Source organism: Aquarana catesbeiana, linkage group LG01 (assembly GCF_042186555.1).
Source record: "Aquarana catesbeiana isolate 2022-GZ linkage group LG01, ASM4218655v1, whole genome shotgun sequence".
NCBI classification, from domain to species: domain Eukaryota; kingdom Metazoa; phylum Chordata; class Amphibia; order Anura; family Ranidae; genus Aquarana; species Aquarana catesbeiana.
Window position 1 is genome coordinate 745,415,824 of NC_133324.1, and position 23,792 is coordinate 745,439,615.

Consider the following 23,792-nt stretch of genomic DNA (forward strand, 5'->3'; position numbering starts at 1 on the left):
TGCATGTCTGATCAAATAATATCGGGTGAACTGTCGTGATCGGCTCATGAAAGCTCTGTACTAACGATGCGATCATCGTATTTTTCGTAAGATTTTCTGAACATGTCCCATAGGAAACCATGTTAAATGAACTGTAGTGTGTTTCTGCAAAAAGCACCAAAAAACGCATAGGTGTGAACCAGCCCTAAGATGTTTTTATTTGTATCACCTGTCATGGGATTAAAAAATCTAAAATTAGCCTTTTATAGTACAAAAAGAGCAGATAATCGCTACTATAAGGGGTTCATTTGTACTGTGAAACAGTGAAAGTAATATTATATATATATATATATATATATATATATATATATATATATATATATATATATATATATATATTATAATAAATATACCCAGAAGTAGGATATATGGGCATTTTAACTAGGCGTCAGACATGAAGATATATGAAGGGTGGAAGGGAGATATAAATCTTTTATATTAAAGTAGTACGAAAAGATGAGACTTTTTTTTTTCATGGATATAATCATTTTAACCACTTCAATACAGGGTATTTTCACCCCCTTCCTGCCCAGACCAATTTTCAGCTATCAAGCGCTGTTACACTTTGAATGACAATTGCGCGGTCATGCAACACTGTACCCATATGAAATTTTGATATTTTTTTCCCCACAGATAGAGCTTCCTTTTGGTGCTATTTGATCACCTCTGCGTTTATTATTTTTTGTGCTATAAACAAAAAAAAGTGACAATTTTGAAAAAAATACAATATTTTTTACTTTTTGCTATAATAAATATCCCATTAAAAAAAAAATCAAAAGCAAATTTTTTCCTGAGTTTAGGCGGATGTATTCTTCTACATATTTTTGGTAAAAAAAATCGCAATAAGCGTATATTGATTGGTTTGCGCAAAAGTTATAGCGTCTACAAAATAGGGGATAAATTTATAGCATTTTTATTGTTGTTTTTTTTTTTTTTTTTTTTTTTTTACTAGTAATGGCGACGATCTGCAATTTTTATCGTGACTGCGATATTGTGACACTTTTGACAATAATTTGGGACCATTCACATTTATACAGCGATCAGTGCTATAAAAAATGTACGGATTACTGTGTAAATGTGACTGTCAGTTAACACTAGGGGGTGATCGAGGGGTTAATTATGTTTCCTAGGGAGTGATTCTAACTGTAGGGGGCGGGGACCCACAAGGGGAGGAGACTGATCGGTGTTCCTCTGTACTGGGAACACACCATCGGCCTCCTCTCCTCTGACAGGACGTGGATCTGTGTGTTTACACACATAGATCCACGGTCCTGCTGTGTTCACGGGCAATTGCGGGTGCCCGGGTGCCTAGTGACGCGGCGGCCGCAAGCGCCCCCTAGAGGCTCAGCAGTAAAAGACATCATATGAAGGTGGCCCGGAGGGACAAAGGGTTCCTGCCGCCATCATATGACTATGCGCGGTAGGGAAGTGGTTAAATATAATGCACAATACTGTATTACCTCCAGTTTATCAGCCTCCACCCTCTCTGGGTTCAGATGCTGATCTTCCCTGCACACAGTCTTTAAAGTGATTTTTTTTTTTAAACAACAAATTTGTTATACTTACCTGCTCTGTGGTTTTGCACAGAGCAGCCCTGATTCTCCTCTTCTGGGGTCCCCCCTGGCTTTTCTGGGTCCTCCTGACTTCGGAGTGCCCCAATAGCAAGCTACAAAGTATGGTGTAGAGTGCCCCTATAGCAAGGTAAAAAAACTTCTGACTTTAGAACCACTCACTTCCTGCCCAGGACTACATGTCCCATGAGGCATTGCTCCTCACACATTCACAAGTTCTCAGGCACTTATTGACATGTATGGATGATGTACTGAGCTGTATGTGTGCTGCACTGTATTTCCTGACATGTAAACAAATAATGCATTTTGTATGCAGGCCAACTAATCTGCTGACCGATTAATCAGTTATGAAAATAGTTGACAACAATAGTTGACAATAGTTAACAACTACTATTTTCATAATTGATTAGTTATTAATTGATTAGTTGTTTCGGCCCTAGTCAACACCACTTGTCTTAAGGTGAACAGAAAGATGTTTATTAAAACATACACGTGCATGGGACATTCTCCAGGGGATGTTCTGTGGCAAGGGTATTTATACAATGTAGAAAGCACTTACCCTATATGATTAGTCAACAGACTTTATACAAATATGCAGAACAAGTTTCTAAAGTAGCCAAACTATAAATAATAATTAGGTCAGGTGCAAGATAAACAAGATAACCTTTGACACGTCCAAAATTCCAAAATAACCTATGACATGTTATCAGATGTAAATAGCAATAGAACAGTTACACGTTCCTCAGTATTACCATAAGAAGCCATACAGAGGTCATGACCCAAAAGGGAACTATTGCTTAGCTCAGGCCTATGTAATGTTTATTTAATAGGTTAATTTCTTTATCACCATGGGTCAATTAAAAAAAAAATTGTGTAGACCTGATGAGTAAGAGAATGACACAGTTCTTACAATTTAATAGGATAGTAGAGACATAAACCAATGTGGGGAAATCTTAATATTGAGTCACTAAAAGTAATGAGACCTCTGTAGAAAAATATATCTTCACATATTTTGTGCCATACGTTTTTAGAGGCCAAAAGTTTAAAAGGGAAAAGAAGATTTTGGCTTGACAAACATTTTACCCTGGTAACTCCACTTTCGCAGGGAAAAAAAATAGCAAATAAAAAAAAAATAATATATCGTATACAGTTGCGACACAAGTCATATTTTGATAAAATGTTATTAAAAATGACCTTTCTTTTTCAATCTGCAGCCGCTGTGATTTTCTGTAAATGCAATATGGCTACATTAAGCGCTTGCCGACCAGCGGCCGCAGTTGTACTGCAGCAACATAGCTCGACTGCACGAATTACAGTCATGTTACGTCGGTTCCGCTTTTGTCCACTAGGGGCGCACGCGCGCGCGCCCCCTGCTCGCCTATGGAGTCGATGTGAGTGCCCGGCGGTCGCGATCGCTGTCGGACTCCCACGATCGCTCGGGGCACACGGAGAACCGGGATCTCTGTGTGTAAACACAGAGATCCCGGTTCTCTGAGGGGAGAAATGACAGATCGCCTGTTCATACAGAGTATGAACAGCAAACTATCTCTTCCCCTACTCAGTCCCCTCCCCCCTTCAGTTAGAACACACACTAGGGAACACATTAACCCCTTCATCGCCCCCTAGTGGTTAACCCCTTCACTGCCAGTGACATTTTTACAGTAATCAATGCATTTTTATAGCACTGATCGCTGTAAAAATGCCAATGGTCCCAAAAATGTGTCAAAATTGTCAAAAGTTAATAATAAAAATGCCTTAAAACTATCCCCTATTTTGTAGACGCTATAACTTTTGCGCAAACCAATCAATATACGCTTATTGCGTTTTTTTTTTTACCAAAAATATGTAGAAGAATATATATCGGCCTAAACTGAGGAAAAAAATAGTTTTATATATATGTTTGGGGGATATTTATTATAGCAAAAAGTTAAAAATAATGCGTTTTTTACAAAATTGTTGCTCTTTTTTTGTTTATAGCACAAAAAATAAAAAACGCAGAGGTGATCAAATACCACCAAAAGAAAGCGCTCTATTTGTGGGAAAAAAAGGACGTCAATTTTGTTTGGGTGCAACGTTGCATGACCGCGCAATTGTCAGTTAAAGCGACGCAGTACCGGATCACAAAAAGTGCTCTGGTCAGGAAGGGGGTAAAATCTTCCAGAGCTGAAGTGGTTAAGTTGTTCTGTACACATAATGTGTACTGACCACCCCCCAGAAACATACCGGTAATTTCCTGCTTGTGTGATTGGCTCACCAATTTTCCCAGAAGTCTGCCTAAGATACAAGTCAGATTTCTGGCATCTCCTGCAACAAAAATGTGATTTTCGCTGAAATACTCCCTGTACGAACACTTCTAAAGGGAGGAAGGCCCAGCAGATTTCCTCATTAGTGCTCTTCAGCTGTCACAGCTGATTGATAATTATGAAATCACTCCCATTAGACCCACGTAGCACAGAGACACAGAGGAACACAGTGATTTCTTCAGAATAACAAAAGGTAGGAATCTGAAACAAATGTTGTTATAATCCTTGCAATGTACATAGATCACCAAGAGGGGAATGTTTTTTTCTCAACAAAAGTGGTTACTTTTTAACTACTGTCCATCTCTTTTTGGGTGGGAAGTGTTGCAAGATCAACCAAATTGACCTTTTGCTTTTTTTTTTGTCTGAAATAACTCTATGGAACTCTTATAACATTATAGAACTCATATGAAGGAGTAAAGTTAGAACGTACTTTAACTTAAATGATCTTAGGAGACCAACTGTTCTAATGGGGCTAAGGTGCACAAATATGCTGTTCCCTTATACTGTGAGTATTTAAGTTGTCAGGATTTTCAGAATTTCCAGAAAGCAGCCTATGTTCTCTGAGTGGGGTGCCAAGAGGTTTGTGTACAATTTAAAGCAATTTTATGAATCTGTGTCCTAGCAGGCATAGAAATTGTAAAATGGACTGAAATGTGCAGAAAACATTTAGGTGAATCAAAACAGCAACCTAAAAAATGTATTGGAATCAGCAAAGGTTTTCAGGCTACCTCTACAATTGAGGAAATTTGGTATGGTAATTTTTAACTCAAAAGTTTTAAAGGAAAGCTTAGAAAGGACAAATAAATCGAAAAGGTGAATCAGAATAAAAGAAAGGCATTTTAATACTCTATGTAAGCTCAATGAGATAGAGATATTAGAACCTTTTGAGATCTGAGAAGCTTTGGTACTTTAAAGATAATCACGGTCATGGGGATAATATTTTCCTACCAACAGAAATTACTTGTAATGACTCTCTGGGGTTGATTTACTAAAGGAAAATAGACTGCTCTTTGCAAGTGCAATTGCATCCTGAAAGTGCAGTTGCTCCAGAGCTTACTAAATGAGATAAAGCTTTGCTTTATAAAGAATAAAGGTTCCCCAGACGACGCCATTTGTGGTGAAATGTACGTCGGGAGGTTGACACTCTGACGTCATCGCCATCCTAGTGTGGACGGGTGCTCGCTATGCCGGCCGGCTATTTGCTGTTTTTAATCTACTTATGTAAGTTTTCTACCTTCTTTTATTAAACCATTTTGTCAGTATTACACTATGGTCAGTTCTTTTTCATCCACATGCTTTTGAGACGAGAGTTTGGGGTCCCTGCTATATCCACTTAGCCACGCTGTATGGAGTCAAGTCACACCAGCTGGACTTCCCATACCAGGACGGAATACAGGCTGTTTTTTGCTTGCCTTGTGGTAAGCGCAATATTTGTGTGGTGGCGGATCACTGAGTGTGGTGTCTCTCTCATCTCTACCACCGAGTCTTGTTGTGTCCATTTATGGGTTTCTCTCTGGGACTGATTCTGGTCAATTATTACACATAAGGATTCCCATCTACTACATATGGACATGACCTTTTGATTCACAGTTATATGCATGGACTTATATATATTTTTCTGATTATTGCAATGGTTCACATACATACATGAACTTTTCAACAGGAGTCCTTGGGACATGGTTAAAAGCATATTTCACATATCTTATTCATACATTTTAGCGCGGTTATTTCTTTTTCTTTTGTTATTTTGGTACACATCTCACTGTTTAACTGCTGCTTTTTGGGGGATTTATTTAGTGGTAGCGCAGTATTTTTTCCTTGTTCTTTATAAAGAATATCCAGTCACATGCAAGAAAAATTAAAAAAACAATATTTTTGCTTGCACTTGATTAGACGATGGATGTCAGCAGAGCTTCCCCCATTTACTAAGCTCTGGAGCAAATGCACTTGCAAAACCTTTGCCAAAAAAGTTTCACATTCTCACATTGAAGTCTTCTTCTGAAAATGTTAATTCACTGCTTCTCAAGTTGATCACACTGTTTAGGACAAATATGCAGTATTCTGACATTTGGTCAGTGACAGGTATTGAAGTTGGTGAGACACCATCAAAGCCAGGCAACTACATAATCTTCTCCCGACGCTTTTCCAACTCCCTAGTGTTAGTGTTTGTGCAATACACTTATCCAGATGAGTGTGGCCCAGAGCAGTCTCATCAAATTATCATAATTCTTCTGGATTCTAAAATACAATTTTTAATAGGGATTATGTGAAGTGAGGTAGAAAGTAACCTAAATACATTAAATATTGTGATATTACTGCATATACATGAAATTTACACTGTGGGGTTGATTTACTAAAACTGAAGAGTGCAAAATTTGGTACAGCTGTGCATGGTAGCCAATCAGCTTCTAACTTCAGCTTGTTCAATTAGGCTTTGACAAAAATCTGGAAGCTGATTGGTTTCTATGCAGAGCTGCCCCAGATTTTATAGTCTCCAGTTTTAGTAAATCAACCCCTGTGCCCTTTAGTGTAAGATTCAGGTGTATGGATTGTAAAGCTGCTAACTCAAAATAACATGAAATCACACAACAAAACCCACAATAAAGGAATAGCTAAACAAAACCAAAACTAAGACACAAAATATAAATAAAGTAGAACATCAATCATGAAAATTGTGAAGACATAAGGCCTTATATAACAGCATAATCTTGATCTTCTCCCAACTTTGTGCACAAAAAGACACTATCCAGTGCCACCACCTATTAAAAGAAGCTTATCATACTTATTTGATTCATATATATAAGAAGGTCAAAATGCAGTAAGGTCAATTCCAATATGATCCAGGGTATGTACCGTAATTCCACCAACAGTAGGTAAATAAAAGGTTCTAGTTATATCCCTCCTTCAGCAAGGAATCATGGGTAGAATGTTCTTTAAAAAGATGAAGACAAACTTCCGTTAATGAAATACTGTTTTCAGACATTTAGTAGGGCATATAAAACCGTAAAACTCGACTTTCCATAATTTAGCACTATCAAGTCTGCTTAATAGAGTATTTCCCAACATGGAGCAGAGCAGATTGGTGAGGCAGAGAATGTTAAACACCGACAACGGTATGCAGAACATGTGATGACATCACCAAGGACTTTTCCTATTTGTTTCTTCAATGGACAACACCAAGGGCAACTGATGAAGTCCATTGACAAAACGTGTAGGGCCTTAGGCACCCTAACCTTATTCTAATGGTTGTATGTTTTACTTTTTTTAACATATACATTTTCTTGCATTCTTTAAGAAAAATGACATGTCTTTGTCTATCAGCAAAGCCATTGGTTAGTATGTCAAGCAAATTTCACCTAAGCGGTCTGCATGTTGCAATTTTAAGACAATATCAACAAAATTTGAGAGAATGCTAAATCAATGAATTCATTCCTACTGTTTTCCATGGGTCACATGACTGCTCTTATTACTTTTTGACTCTCCACATCCTGGTTTATTAGCAGCATAACAGCAGTCACGCTCCGTCAACCTGTAAGTTGCATTCGCTTTTACAGTGGGAAGTACACTGAATTCATGCAAACCTTGCCACATACCTTACTGTACCCCAACACTGTCAGTCATAAAAGAATGGGCAGGTATGCGCTGCTCTTCTCGCACAACAACCCTGACATATTACTGTAATGCGGGGCAGGATATCCCTCTATAGCTTTGTTTTGGCCATGCTGAGGAATAGGCATCAGTGAATCTAGCAGCCATGTCCTGATGGTAAAGATTACTGCTCACTGGTTTGTGGCAGGATCACCAACAGCAGGAGGGGACAACACGATACACAGCATGACAGGTGTCGCTGTTATTTACATTGTAGTATTGTTTTGCAGAGTAATATTGTTCTATTGCAATTTAGCCTAGTGTATCACTTAAATGTGTGTACATTGACAGACTTGTTGCACTTTTTTTATTAACAGGCACAATATAGGATTTCCAATAGCTGAATGCACCTCAGATGGGAATTTCACCATATCAAAGCCACGGGAAAGCGGAGGTCTTATCTCATTTGGCACTGTTGCAGAACAATTAGTTTATGAAATTGGTGATCCTCGACACTACATTCTACCAGATGTTTCTTGTGATTTTTCCCATGTTACTATTACTGAAGTTCAAGGTATGCATGAAAACAACTCAAATGTGTTTTCAGTTTCTTTACAGAATTTATGATTTGGGTAAAAAGAAACAATGTGGATATAAAATAAGTGTGAAAAAATACTATAAAACCTGAATTTAAAATATTTTTGATGGGCACTAGCAGGACAGAGCTAATACATACAATATGTCACAAAAGTGAGTACACCCCTCACATTTTTGTAAATATTTTATTCTATCTTTTCATGTGACAACACTGAAGAAATTACACTTTGCTACAATGTAAAGTAGTGAGTGTACAGCTTGTATAACAGTGTAAATTTGCTGTCCCCTCAAAATAACTCAACACACAACTATTATTGTCTAAACCACTGGCAACAAAAGTGAGTACACCACTAAGTGAAAATGTCCAAATTGGGCCCAAAGTGTCAATATTTTGTGTGGCCACCATTATTTTCCAGCACTGCCTTAACCCTCTTGGGCATGGAATTCACCAGAGCTTCACAGGTTGCCACTGGAGTCCTCTTCCACTCCTCCGTGACGACACAACGGAGCTGGTGGATGTTAGAGACCTTGCTCTCCTCCACCTTTCATTTGAGGATGCCCCACAGATGCTCAATAGGGCTTAGATCTGAAGACATGCTTGGCTAGTACATCACCTTTGCCCTCAGCTTCTTTAGCAAGGTAGTGGATGTCTTTGAGGTGTGTTTGGGGTCGTTATCCTGTTGGAATACTGCCCTGCGGCCCAGTTCCTAAAGGGAGGGGATCATGCTCTGCTTCAGCATGTCACAGTACATGTTGGCATTCATGGTTCCCTCAATGAACTGTAGCTCCCCAGTGCTGGCAGCACTCATGCAGCCCCAGACCATGACACTCCCCACCATGCTTGACTGTAGACAAAACATACTTGTCTTTGTACTCCTCACCTAGTTGCCACCACACACGCTTGACACCATCTGAACCAAATAAGTTTATCTTGGTCTCATCAGACCACAGGACATGGTTCCAGTAATCCATGTCCTTAGTCTGCTTGTCTTCAGCAAACTGTTTGTGGGCATCATCTTTAGGCTTCCTTCTGGGACAACAGCCATGCAGACCAATTTGATGCAGTGTGCGGCGTATGGTCTGAGCACTGACAGGCTGGCAGCATTCATATGTGAATGAACTGCAGCTGCAGCTCAGTTTCAGGGTCTTGGCAATCTTCTTATAGCCTATGCCATCATTATGTAGAGCAAATTTTTTTCTTTTTTCAGATCCTCAGAGAGTTCTTTGCCATGAGGTGCCATGTTGAACTTCCAGTCACCAGTATGAGAGAATGAGAACGATAACACCAAATTTAACACACCTGCTCCCCATTCACACCTGAGACCTTGTAACACTAATGAGTTACATGACACAGGGGAAAGAAAATGGCTAATTGGGCCCAATTTGGACATTTTCACTTAGGGGTGTACTCACTTTTGTTGCCAGTGGTTTAGACATTAATGGTTGTGTGTTGAGTTATTTTGAGGGGACAGCATATTTACACTGTTATACAAGCTGTGCACTCACTACTTTACATTGTAGCAAAGTGTCATTTCTTTAGTGTTGTCACATGAAAAGATATAATAAAATATTTACAAAAATGTGAGGGGTGTACTCACTTTTATGAGATACTGTACATAAGTGGTCTGACCTACTGACAGTATATGATAATGAATACTTCCTCTTTTTAAATTGGAAGCTTATTTTCATTATTGTACCTAAAATTGGCTTTCAGGTGGCAGAACAAACTATTGCTGTCTGTGTCTGTAGATTTATGTTTAAAAACAATAAAAAAAGCATATAGTTCTATTCATTAGGCTTGACTATTGAATAAACTGCTGATAATTCTGTTCAACAGGAATAACATGACACCTTATATAGTATATCATATTACACGGCTTAAAGCGGAACTTTACCCAAAAGGGGGAGTTCCGCTGTTCCTCCTCATCGCCCCTTTCTCTGTCCAAATTGGCATATTTTTTAAAGATGGAAGAGCAGGTACCTGCTCCCACTTCCGTTCCGACCACCAAGGCAGTTGAAGCTGAAGTTCACCTCTCCTTGTAGCCTCTTGGGACATATTACATGTCCCAATAGACTTCTGGAACATTCACATGGCACTGCGTGGCTCGCGCATACATAGTGGGCAGCCAGCTGTGAAGCCACAAGCAGTCAGTCAGCTACCCACAATTATGATGTTGGCACCAGCACTGAAGAGCAGTAAAGAAATGCAGTCGGGAGAGTGCGCTGCTGGATCCCTGGACAGGAGAGTGGCTGTTTTTGTTCACACAGGGGACTGAAAAACCACTTTAAAGTATATGTAATCCAATTTTTAAAATATCATGAAAAAAATATGCATTGCACGTGGTTGTGGAATATTTGCATCACGTCCTCATTCACTTGCATTAATTAATGCACATTCTATGCATTAAGGTGAAAAACCTCCTGTGCTGCAGCAGCCCCCCAGAGCCCCCCTTTTACTTACCTGAGCCCGGTCTTTCCAGCGACAGGGACACACACATCAGCTGGTGTTTTGGGTCCTCATTGGATAGATTGGCTCCCACTGCTCTCAATCATCAAATCCAATGACGCGGGAGCCGGGTCCTGCTGTCTGTGTTAATGGATGCAGCAGGACAAGGGAGCGCACCCACACGAGTGCCCCCAGGGAGAGCGCTTCTCTATGGGGGCACTAGATGTGGGGAGGAGCCAGGAGCGCCGCTGGTAGACCCCAGAAGAGGAGGATTGGGGTGATTCTGTGCAAAACCCTTGCACAGAGGAGGTAGGCATGACATGTTTGTTATTAAAAAAAAAAAACCTTTAACCACTTGCCAACCAGGCTTTTTCTGGCACTTTTTGTTTACAAGTTTAAATTAGTATTTATAATCCCAAAATATTACACATTTTTTTAGCAGAGACCCTAGGGAATAAAAATATGATTGTTGCAATTTTTTATGTCACATGGTATTTGCGCAGCAGTTTTGTAAGTATAATTTTTGGGGAAAAAAATACACTTTAATGAATTTAAAAAAACAAAAACACAATAGTTACCCCAATTTTTTTGTTTAATATAAAAGATGATGTTACACTGAGTAAATAGATACCTAACATGTTACGCTTTAAAATCGGCGAATGGCGACAAACTAGGGTAATTTAAAATTTACACTCTCCCTTTAATTTTTTTTCTTGATCATGTTTATTTCTATTACAAGGAATGTAAACATCCCTTGTAATAGAAATGAGGATGACAGGTCCTCGTTATGAAGAGCTCTGGGGTCAAAAAAGACGCAAATTCTCTTTTTTTACCTTAAAAGCAAAAGATACAAAAAAAATAAAAAATTTTGATCTTTTGCTTTAAAAAAAAAAAAAAATTCCAGCCTGGTCCGGACATGATGTCATGACGTTGCTCCGGTCCTCCAAGGCTATAGAATTGATCAAAGAGTGTTGGATCAGCTCAGACCGGTTTCATGAGAAAGCCAGCCACCTGCAAATAAAAATTGTACCAAGGGTTATGGCTGATATCTACAGCCAAAATCCCGGTAAACGCTTGCAAACCGCAACGTGTATATATGTATTGCGGTCAGCAAAGTGGTTAAGAGAAAGGCTGGGGAGGGGGCAGGAAGGGCTCTAAACGTGCAGCTCAACTGCATGTTTTTAATCCTCTCCCACTGCAAGTCTTGTTTTCCGATTGAATGGTGGTAAGAATGCATCGTTGAGCAGCGCTGGGATCTCCTTTTACTTTGAAGGATATCTTTCTACTGCCAATACATTGATAGATACATTTTCCCATGGTAGTTTGCGTCTCTCTTCTCTCCCACAAGGCAATAGGGAAGATATCACTCTTTGCCATTATTATTATTGGTTTTTCATTAACATAATTGTGTTATAAATAGCAGTTCTGGGTGTCAAATATTTAAGTAAGCTACATTTCATATTCTTTTATTTTTTTTATATATCTCAACTTACTGTTAATACAAATGTATCCTGAGCTGTAGTAATTATTAGCAGGTGTTCCCAGAGGCTCAACAGTTATTTGAAGGCTTCCTCCAGGTTACTAAAGTTGAAGAAGACTGCACTAGACCAGTGTTTCTCAACTCCAGTCCTCAAGTACCCCCAACAGGTCATGTTTTCAGGCGTTCCATTATTTTGCACAGGTGATTTGATCAGTTTCACTGCCTTAGTAATTACCACAGCCGTTTCATCTGAGGGAAATCCTGAAAACATGTTCACCTGTTGGGGCTACTTGAGGACCGGAGTTAAGAAACATTGCACTAGACCAGGGATATGCAATTAGCGGACCTCCAGCTGTTGTAAAACTACAAGTCCCATCATGCCTCTGCCTCTTGTTGTCAAGCTTGTGGCTGTCAGAGTCTTGCTATGCCTCATGGGACTTGTAGTTCTGCAACAGCTGGATGTCTGCTAATTGCATATCCCTGCACTAGACCATAATCTAATCCTGAGGTTAACCTTTCCATACCACACCATTGTTTTTGTTTGATTTAATTTTTTATTTTTTTTGAAAATTATAGCTTTGTGTTTGCTTTTTAGAGTTTTTTAGAAATGTCCGACAGGCATTCAGCAGTCGATACTGCAGCCTCCTAAATGCCTATTTTTTCTGACTGCTGAACAGGGTTTTTGAATGGGAATACCGCTCTGAAACTGGAGGCCTAGCATTTGGCTCATGGTTGTGGCCCCATTCACTAGTACTGCCATCGAACACAACAGGGGGTATAATTTTTGCTGTGGCGTGTGTACAACGTCATCCGTCTTTGGTTTTATTTTTTTTGGGGGGGGGACGTTTGGGGTGGTAATGACATTGCACAACCGCCTTTATTTTTACCAATGCCCGACTACGCGTAAATGATCCCAAACACTGCTGCCATGCGGTGTCCCATGGATGATCAATCCAACTTTCCACTGTTTACACTTTTCCTTATTTGTAAATAAATAAATAAATATTTATTTCTAAAATAGATGTTAGAGCCCGTTCACACTGAGAACTGCATGTGAATTGTACAGGAACACTGTGCAGTTCCTGTGCGATTTGCATGCAGTTCTGTGCAGTGCAATTTTAGCCCTATTCATTTTGAATAGGCTGAAATGATACCGCACTGCACAAAAAGTAGTGCATGCAATACTTAATGAAACGCACGGCAACAGCATCACATGATACTTCTGTAATATGTGATCCGGTTCAGACAAATGCACTGCATTTGCAACCTGCGCTTGGGTTGTCTTTAACTTTGCAATGACCCCCACAGCAGATCTCAGGGGCAGTGTGATTGGAATGAAGTGCAGGAAGCCGCATGGGAACACAGCTTTCCTGCACTGCATTCTAGTGTGAATAGGCAATTATGGTTTTGCTACATATATTTAAAGTATATAGTGAGTTATGGTGGCATATACCGTATGTCAGAAGAACTGTACGGTATATTACCTTTAACAAGATAACAGAACATTTACTAGTTGGAGACTTTCCGGCAGATGTTCAGCATAATATTTACCTATAGAGAAGTGATGAAGTATATCATATTGACAAACAGTATATTATTTGGCAGCCTGCTCGATTGAAATGGATTTTAACCTTCCAATGAACTTTTACCTTGACAAGGGCCTAATATAACATGTATGAACTCTTAAAAAAGTTCACCAGGAAGTTCATTTAGAGTTCTCTGGATAAGAAGTTGTGCAGATGGGGAAGTCTTGGATTCCTTGCACATTTTAGACTCTAGTGCCTTGACACGTACAGCAGGAGATGGGAGGTTAATATCTTCTCATTTGTCATTCATTATTTTTTTTAATTGAAGTTATCTCTAATGTACATGCTTGGACACTAGACACGTTTACACTAAAACTGAACTTTTCCAACAGATTGCAATGTATTTATTTTCCAAAAAAATGATGGGACGTGAACTATTATCTATACCAACCAGACTTTTATTGATGTTCTTCACATAACTAAAAGACAGTTACTGTTTATCACCTTTTACAGCCTGCAGCCCTGAACTAAAAGAGCTGACTCAGCGCTCTGACCAGCCAATACTGATATATTCACTAGTTCCAGCAAAGATACTGCAGGAGTTATGGGTATCTATAGCTAGCTGCCTATGGCTCCTTTGCAAGCTAGATCTAGCCCCTTGCTAGAAAAAATGAAAAAGCTAAAGGGTTCAAATCATAATCTACTCCACCTTACCATGGTAGTAAACTGTTTTTGGTTACTGAAAACTGACCTTTCTCCCTCGCTCAACAATCTTTGGCGCATGTGCCTCTGCATGCATATCCTAAAACATTTGCAAGTCAACTTCCAACTGTCCTGAACCCAGCTTCAATCAGTATACAGCTTTCTCCAGTCTAGACCCAGGAACTAAGTATTACAGCTGATCACCCAAGAATCTAGCTGACACTAGCCTAGGTGCTCTGGAACTGGAACTCACTTTTTTGTAAAATCACACAGAATATATATCACACAAGATCAGCTGAGCATAATCACATTATCGTAGGCAAAGGAAACTGTATACAGGAGTATAATTAAAATAGCTAAGGAACAGCCAACATAAACAGTATGTTAATCCACTAGCCTCTAATAGCTGACAGTGATCTAATAAACAACTAGCCACTCAACCAGCCTAGGTGACCAGACCATCTGGCAGCCTATCCACAACACTGGATACACAGTACATTACACATTATTACAAAACACATAACATCCCACAATGGTTCCTTAACAAGGTAAAGTGGTCACAATATTAATCTCATCTCCAAGAGATGATCAGACAGACAGAAACAATAGATGACTCAATTAACAGTGTGAATGCATACCTAGGAGGTACACAATGGTAGAAAGACACTTAACACATTACACCTTAAACATATTATATCAGGAGACCTCAAAATTAGGTTGCTTTGAGCTGATGATATTAACACCTGCTCTGAGTATCACAATCTAAAGCAGCCATTGCTGTTTTTGGGCACAGAGGCTCTAAATATGTATCTGGGTCCTCCAGTTCCCAGAGTCTGTGTGTTTTGGGGAGACATGGACTTGAATCAGAAACAAGACCACTCCAAGGGTCTCCCAAGCACACACCTCCCAAAGAGTAGTGTTTCCTGAAAAGCCAGTCAGTAGGCAAGAGGCCACCCTGCAGTCCCCTCCAAAAGTCCCTGTCCTGGTTGGGTCTGTCACATCAAGTATATATTGAGCTTCTTACTCATAATTGGATCTTACTTCCTGATTAATTGAGGCACTGGTGACATAGCCAGGACCTAACAGATGCCTTCTGGGTCACCAGTGCCTTCCCTGGAGATCTTGTCTGTACAGTGGGGGCAAATTTTCTTTCCCATAAATGTATTTGAGCACTGTGTGGGCAGTGCGGCTTCTTCAGTCGTGAAGGGGGCGGGGGATGCCAGCCTATTCTAGGAAGTGAAAGGAGTCACCTTCCCTTAGTAAAAATTGCAAATAGGATAGGAACAGAGAAGGGAAAAAAAATGAAAAGTTAATCTATTGAACAACAGCCTGCGTATTTCAGAAATGATGTGCTTTTTGAAACGCTATTTCACAAAGTTGAAATTGGTGCCTTTGTTTTTGGTTTTTTCTTGCGGTTCCAGGTAAAGGTTTGCTTTGAAGTGTATGTACACTTTACATTGATTTTTCAGTATGCCTGGCTTTAATCCTCTCTTCATACAGTTTTTTGTGTGTGTTGCATAGTGTTGCTAAGCCACTGCCTTGTAATTCTGAAAAATAGATTTAGGGTTTTTAAAAGTAACTGTAGTGTATTCTCAGTAAGTACATAATTGTAGTTATTTTATATTTTCCTCTAAGATATGTTTCAAATAGCATTTCAGTCTTTTGCTGTTCAATATTTTAATTATTTAATTTGATTATAGAGAATGTGGTCACATTCTGTTTCTAACAAGTGCTATAATAAGCACAGTTAACCCTATAGGTATGCATATTTTTTTTTAAAAAAAGACCAGTCCTATAGACTTACATTGAGGAAGAACAGTGAAGCTCCATCACTATGCAGCACTACTAAACAGCAAGCAGATTCTGCCTTCTGCCTATGCAATGGACAAATAGGGGTACCCTTATGTACATATAAATAAATAACAATAGGTGTTCAACACATTATGAATCACTAACCCGGAACAAGTACAATATATAGTGTATATTACATTTTAGCCATGTGATGCAGCTCAACTCTTTGGTTTTCTTCTAGGGATGGTAATATAACCCTATGTTCCAGAACCCCACCAAGCATAATTGGCTGCTATAAATACATATAAACGCTTTTTTAAAACACCATACTGACATGCATTGCTGACTTTTACATATAGAAAATGTTAGTTTCCTGGCTGTCACATGGGGTCTGTAACTTTTGGTAGTTACTGAGCTGAAATAAGATGCAGATTAAAAAGTATTAGTCAGCTCAGAATTTCTGTTCTGTATTCTTGTTGTGGGTTAGTGACTCAGAGTATTAGGCCTAATGTACACGAGACGTTTTAAAACCTCTCCTGAGTGACAACTTGACAGATGGTAACCGACGTTTAAAAACGTCCGTTTTGCTGCGTTTACATGCCACGTTTTAGCCGTGTTTAGCCGCATTTGTGTTTAGAAGCCTTTTCTTTTTGTTTATCAACTAGTCAAAAATGTATCTCCATTTAAAATGCATGTAAACTAAATGCGGCTAAACGCGAGTTACCGCGCTTACACACGTTTACAAGCTGTTACAGGCATTTGGTGTTTCAGATGCCTCTGAACATCCGTCCTGAAGGCATTTTTTTGCTTTCCAAAAAATACTTCTAAACTCAACTGCCTAGAAATGACTATAAATACCCTGTGTACATGTACTGATAAGATAACATAGAGGCGAGTTCAGGGGCAGCCGAAAATTAATGGCCAACTGCTCCAAAACGTCCGTTTACCAGCAGCAGTGTACATAAAGCCCTAAAATAACAGACAGTTAGCATTTTCAAGTGGTGGTTATCAATTGCAACCTCTGTAGGCTCCAGATAATTTTCTTTTAGTTGCCAGGCTCCCTGTCTCTTTTTGCGCCTCTGGTGACCAAACCTACTTTGCTTTTTTTCACAAGTTCAGAGTTTGTAAAATTAGTCTCACAAAAAGGTAGAATACCAGAAATCATCAGGCCTATATGTGGTATTGTAGCTCACAAGCATGAAAACACGGTGTTAAAGTGCATCACATGTAACCTCACAAATTTAAATGCAACTTTGAAGAAAATGGTTTGGTCCTCCTTTGCCATTAGCATGCAGTGCACCAGTGTGCTAGACCACCAAAATGTGACCAAGCCACTTAAATGTGATCAAGCACTATGGCCATCTTCTGATTCAGCTCACCACTATTGTGATCCTCCAGGATACAATCACAATTGAGTAACACTTTGTCCTTCAGAAAATGTCTGCTGCATTCAAATGTGTCTATCTGTAAAAACTTAGATTTTCGTGTTAGATAGCATTAAAGATCAAAAAATCTAATTACTGTTGTCAAAACAGTGTGGTTAATTTACTAAAACTAGAGAGTGCAAAATCTGGTGCAGCTGTGCATAGTAGCTAATCAGCTTCTAACTTCAAGGATAAGTTCACTTTTCATAACATGTTACACCCATATTCAGTTACGCATGGACCTGCCTCCACATCCCCTGCTCTCCCACTGTGACAGCTAGCAGGGACCCCGCCAACCCCCCTGTCCCCCCCCCCCCGCACACTTGCGTGTTAAAAAATGCAGCTCCGCCCACCCGGCCACGTCACCTATTCACAGTGCCCTATGAACAGTGAGCGCTGTGGTAATTCATTGAGTCTTCCTGTCAGAATGTATCGCCTTCCTCGTATGAGGTATGAGCAAGCCGATATACCATATGAAAAAGCTAAGATTACATTTATAAAATATGTCCTTGTCTATGCATAGGGCATATGTACTGCAGTATTTATCATTGCTATCTGAATGCTGTCAACATATTTAAAAGTTTTTTTTTCTCTTCATCTGACCGACATAATTTACTTTCCTAGATGAGGAGGCTGTCACTGTAAATGGAGCAAGAGGAGTTCCACCGTCTTCATTATATAAGGTACTGTCTACTGGATAATAATTTCTATGATTGGTCCCTTTTCTTCAAGGATATGTTAGTAGTAAATTGTCTCAGCATGAACTGAGGCTAAAAATTTGTGCCAAGTTTACACTGTATGTGAACCACTTTGGTGGATGGAAAACCAAAATGAACAAATGTAATTACGAACACATTGATCACAATATGCAAGTGCTAAATGCTGAAAGCAAAAAACTTCATGTGATGTCTAAATGACATAACTCTAATGAGTAAGATTATCAAATGAAACCAATAAAACAAGTGAACAGTATAACAGTGAAATAAATGTCCAAAAGTGATTCAGAGTCCATCAAGGAATAAACAAAACATCATTGTGACTTGAAGTGAAGGTTGTGCAAAGAAATTGCTGATATATGATCCACCACCAAAAAGTCAAAGGCTTACCAAAACGATTGAACTCAAACAGGCGTACGCCTAATGAGTCAATCAAACTATTGGTGTGATACACCAAGGGATAACGGCCTCAGCAAACACGACCTACGGTTCGGGGATAAACTCCAGTGATCCCTCTCAATGACACTCTAAATGGGTAGCCTTCAATGGGGGTTTTTAAAGGGGGAGCCAGATGAGTAATTTCTCCCGTATGGTATATTTATGAGGAAAGAAAGAAAAGGGGCACATAGTGTAATTCCATTTTAAAAAGGAGTATTTATTGTATAATAGGAACACTCACATTTGTGGAGATAAAAAAAGCGCTTGCTATAAATTATGATATGATGCTGTGGTGTCAGCAGAGCCCATCCCGGGCTTTCTTTACTCATTTGGCTCCCCCTATAAAAAACCCCAATGAGGGCTACCCATTTGGAGTGTCATTGAGACCTTTGGCAATTGTTCATTCCCTTTAGGACATGTATAGTCTTCAATTGTGACTGGTATCCATCAGTTTCACCATCCCATTCCCTTCCCAGAGCAATGCCAATCAGCCTGGATGAGGAATTGCTGATCACTTCCTACCAGGGCTTTGACTCCTCAGTCTTGTGTGGTTTTTTCAGGTGTGGACTACAGTGTTTTCCCTACTGCCTTCGCACAGCATCCCCATTGTGGACAACTCAGACAACCTATGATAAACAGTCAATGTGGACCCCCCAGTGGACATTGTTGTCTAGAAGGTTCAGATGCCTCCAAGAACTGGATCTTGTTTTGGAAATAGTCACTAGAAAATTGTTATCATCTTCAGACACCTTTAACCAGTAGGGTTCCTCAGCATATGTGTACAACAGGTTTACCCCTATGCCCCTTTCCTTTCACCAGGGAGTTACTCGCCTCTCTACTGTTGCAAGAGAACTGTGTATTCATGGGTCATCCTCTCGTAGACAACCCCTTTTCTCTAGTTTCAATTAAGACTACCTCAGACTTTCCCTCCTCTGTTGTGAATAAGATTTCTGACCAGACCAGATTGTCTGCCACTGGGCATCATATAGACCTTGGCCTGATTAACAAGTCATACAGTTCTGAGGTTGGTGAGGACTGTACAGGGAGATCCTGTCAGAGAATACTTGTCTCTTTGGCTACCTTCTAAGGTTCTAGAACAGGAGTTCTCTTGACAAGAGAGGTAGTATGGATCCTTACTAGAATGAAACCTTATATATAAAGGTTATTGCAGCACCACACAAATGATTACCTTCCATGTAAACAATTTAAATAAACTGAATCCCATGCCATTAAATACCAAATATAGTGCCACTGTTGCAGATAACACAAAAAAGAAACAATTCCAAATTCATGAAATATCACATGTGATCAAAATCAAATACAATGCTTAATACATAATGATCAATCTTAAATTTTATGAGCATATAATAAAATAATTCACATGAATCAGTCCTGTGACTTCATGAAGCTCCAGGCTGGGCAGGTTTTTTCAGGCAGGATTTTCTCAGGGATTACTTTAGGGACATGTGATCGTCTTACATGTATGTAGGAACTGAGATTGATCCTCTGTTTTATCTGATCTACAGTATATCCCTCCTTGCACATTTTGGAGGGGAGCTCTACCTTCTATCCCTTGTCTAATCCTTATAAAGGAAACTCCCATATTCCTTAGTCGACTGGTCATGCTGACTTCTTGAGATTGAACCTTGGTTCTCTAAGAGGGCTCAGGGACCACTGTTTCTCTTCTTGAAGATTCTGCTGACCAGGTCATCCTCAGGGGTCTTTCTGGATACTCCTTACCTTGGTGAGATAGATGTCTGCCCTGGCAGTTCTTAGCATGCACAACTCTTTCTCACTTGGCCCTTATGGGGAATTGCGGTTAGAGACATTCTTCTCAGTTCCTGGAGAAGGGGTTTTTCTCCTTATTGACCATGCTCAAACCCTGAGTCCTTGGCTTTTGGAAAATGTATTTTTCATTCAACCCTTTTGGCAGATCAGGAAATCAGTTTCCATGTTATGTCTATAATACGGGGCTCTCTTTTATGTTGTGTTATTCCTGATTAGATGTGAGTATTCTGGCATCTTGGGTCCTCAAGTAGAGCTGCACGATTCTGGCTTAAATGAGAATCACTATTTTTTTCCTTAGAATAAAGATCATGATTCTCACGGCGTAACATCATCTTTCACATTATACAAAAAAAATTGGGCTAACTTTACTGTTTAGTTTTTCTTAATTCTTTGAAGTGTATTTTTTCGCAAAAAAATGCGTTTGAAAGACCGCTGCGCAAATACAGTGTGACATAGAATATTGCAACAATCGCCATTTGATTCCCTAGGGTCTCTGCTAAAAAAATATATATTATGTTTGGTGGTTCCAAGTAATTTTCTAGCAAAAAATACAGATTTTAATTTTGTAAGAAACAAGTGTCAGAATTTAGTTTTTAAATGGTCAAATGCCCACATCTACTCACCGAAGTTCATTCCTTTGATCTAAGAACAAAAAGTTACAATGTTTATAGTTATCTACTAGAGCAGACAATATTGTGAAAATCAGGCTGCCCATTTTTTTTTGACAGCTGAGTGAGCAGAGAACTCTCTACATGTCAGGGCTGGGCTCGGCCCTTCCTTCTCTGAGCTGGCTGCTCAGCTGTCGGCTAATTGCCACCTCCTATCTCTCCACAGTTACTCAGCTGTTGATAATATCCTGCTGGTCAGTCCTGCCTTCTTAAGCCGCCCAGTCCAGAGGTTCTCTGCCCTCGTCTTGGTCAAACATCACAAACTATCTCCTGCAATGCTGTTCAAGACTTGCTTTGCTGACATGCCTTCTGGCTCTAGATACTGCTTGCTGTTCCATTACATTAATCCCTGACTTCTGGCTTGGCTGACTATCCATTCCAGTTACTAAACTTTGGCTATGTTTTGACTGTTTGTTCTTTTTACTTTTATTATTAAACAAGTGTGATTTAACTGTACTTCTGTCTTGGCCTGATTTCATGGTTTCTGACACTACACTTGTTATATGAATGAATCGGGAAATTCTGCATAGAGATTGTGAGGGGGGTCGAATCGAGATCACGATTTTTTAGCGATTAATCGTGCAGCTCTAACATCAAGTTTAGTTTCCATGTTAACTCACCAGGAGTTCGGCCCCTCCTGTACCAGTTTGCAGGTAGTCTTCTGTTTTGTGTATGCTGGGCCTTTTAGTGATTGTTTGCTGTTGCCCACTTCTCAGTTAAACTGATTTTGGATGTCCAAACAGTAAAAATCCTACAGTTCTTTTTTTGGAGTCTATTATGGGACACAGGTCACAACCCTCTGTGTTTGACCATGCTCTGGTACTGCTTGCTATAACACATGCTGGGAATAGGAGGGACTATCTTGGCAGGCCTACAGAATTTTTTGTGTCCAATCCTTTTGAAGGCGGCAGAATAACTGGACTGTATATGACTTCCTGTATCCCTCAGTGGATCACAGAAATCATATTTTTTCAGAACAGAGTATATAGGATTTTCGAACTGTTGGTTATTTTAGAAGAAACTGGAAACTGTATGTAGTTTCATGGAGGAAGTGCCAGATTACCAATATCAAACTTCAAGATATCCCTACACCATTTTTTGTATGGCTACATATTGAATGTTCAAGAGTCTAACAAGGACAGGAAACAAATACATATAGTGGGGGTTATTTACGAAAGGCAAATCCACTTTGCACTACAAGTGCACTTTCAAGTACAGTCGCTGTAGATCTGAGGGGGGACATGCAAGGAAAATAAAAAACTGCATTTTTGCTTGCACATGATTGGATGATAAAATTAGCAGAGCTTCCCCTCAGATCTACAGTGATCTACAGCGACTGCACTTACAAGTGCACTTGTAGTGCAGAGTGGATTTCCCTTTAGTAAATCAACCCCAGTGTTACTTACAAAAGTCATCAGACATGTTTGTAAAGTTCAGTTGCTTTAACATGAATAGGTTTGGCAAAGTAGCATTTGGAAAATTATACCATGCACAGGAGCATGGTTTTAAAAGCATATGATGGTAGAGCATGTTTAATATGTGTAACTAAAGTGTCTGTAATTAGGTGTGTGCCACATATCTGGATGGCTTCAGAGCAACAGCCGTATGTGCTGTAGGAGGACCACGAGCAGCAGAAAAAGGAAGACGGACAGCTGAAAGCATTCTGAGAAGGTAAGATCACTAGAGGTCAGTTTCAGTTATATTCCGTTTTAGACTACACTACAGCAATTCATCTTGCTTCAAGTCAGATTGTAGTGTGATTGCTCCAGGTATTAGGCCAAATGTGGGATCTTTTCAGAAGTGGGTTTTATCTGATCATGGACAGTTTTTGAATGGAGGTTATGCATGTTCGATAGACCTTTTTAGAATCGGATGGTATGAATTGCCATGTAATGTGACTTCTTTTGTGTTACTTTTTTTTACTAGAACTCGAGATATGTTCACTCATCTTGGCTTGGAGGATTACAGTGCAGTACATCTGCAGATTATCGGTGCTGAAGATTCATATGGACCACATGCTAGAGGAAAAGATGTAAGTGTTAAGGGCAGTCTCTGCATATTTCAGGTTTTAAATGAACCCTAAAATTGGTTGTAAACCCACTTTTTTTTAATTTGCTGACAGGTAGGGTTTTTAATGACATAGATTCTACCTGTCAGCAATTGTATACACTGAGCTGCAAATGTGCATTAACAGCACCGATCTGTGCCGCAATGATGTGACTCCCATGCACAGGGCCAGGACTGACTTCATTGCAGCCTGGCCAATCAAGCAGCTGAAAAGGTGGAACCTGGAAGGAAGGAAGACCAGTCAAAGGAATGGGGACACCGCAGTGCTGTTGGGCACATCATGACATATAAGCCTGTGATAATATGTTAGTATGCTGTTTATCATGCTTTAAAGGAACAGGATCTTTCTTCTTCTTTTTTTTTTTTTTTTTACAACAGCTTTAAAACTGATCTCCAGGTTGTTGCATTAACTGTATGTAGCTTCTGCTACATACAGTACACAGTGCTGGGTTCCAGCTGTGAGACAGAGACTTTCCGCCTCACACCTGGAATAAAACAGATGGTTTGAGCGACGTATGAATAAATAAAAAGCATCCTCTGATTAGCCAAGTCAGAGAACCTAATGTCATCACTCCACCTCAGCCAGAGGAAGCTTTGTATTCATTCACATATTACAAAGCTGCCTCTAAATAACTGAGCACCGCTCAG

General features: G+C 39.6%; 1 protein-coding gene across 3 annotated transcripts in view; it reads left to right on the forward strand.

The window, feature by feature from the left end:
• Positions 1–23,792, forward strand: part of LOC141112568 (uncharacterized) — a 171,169-nt gene that overhangs the window by 82,403 nt on the left and 64,974 nt on the right. For all 3 annotated transcript variants that reach the window (XM_073605505.1, XM_073605523.1, XM_073605514.1), the window contains 4 exons: positions 7,879–8,075; positions 18,092–18,150; positions 22,642–22,748; positions 23,004–23,109. In XM_073605505.1, the coding sequence (XP_073461606.1) occupies positions 7,879–8,075; positions 18,092–18,150; positions 22,642–22,748; positions 23,004–23,109 (469 nt within the window). The remainder of the gene's footprint in view (positions 1–7,878; positions 8,076–18,091; positions 18,151–22,641; positions 22,749–23,003; positions 23,110–23,792) is intronic.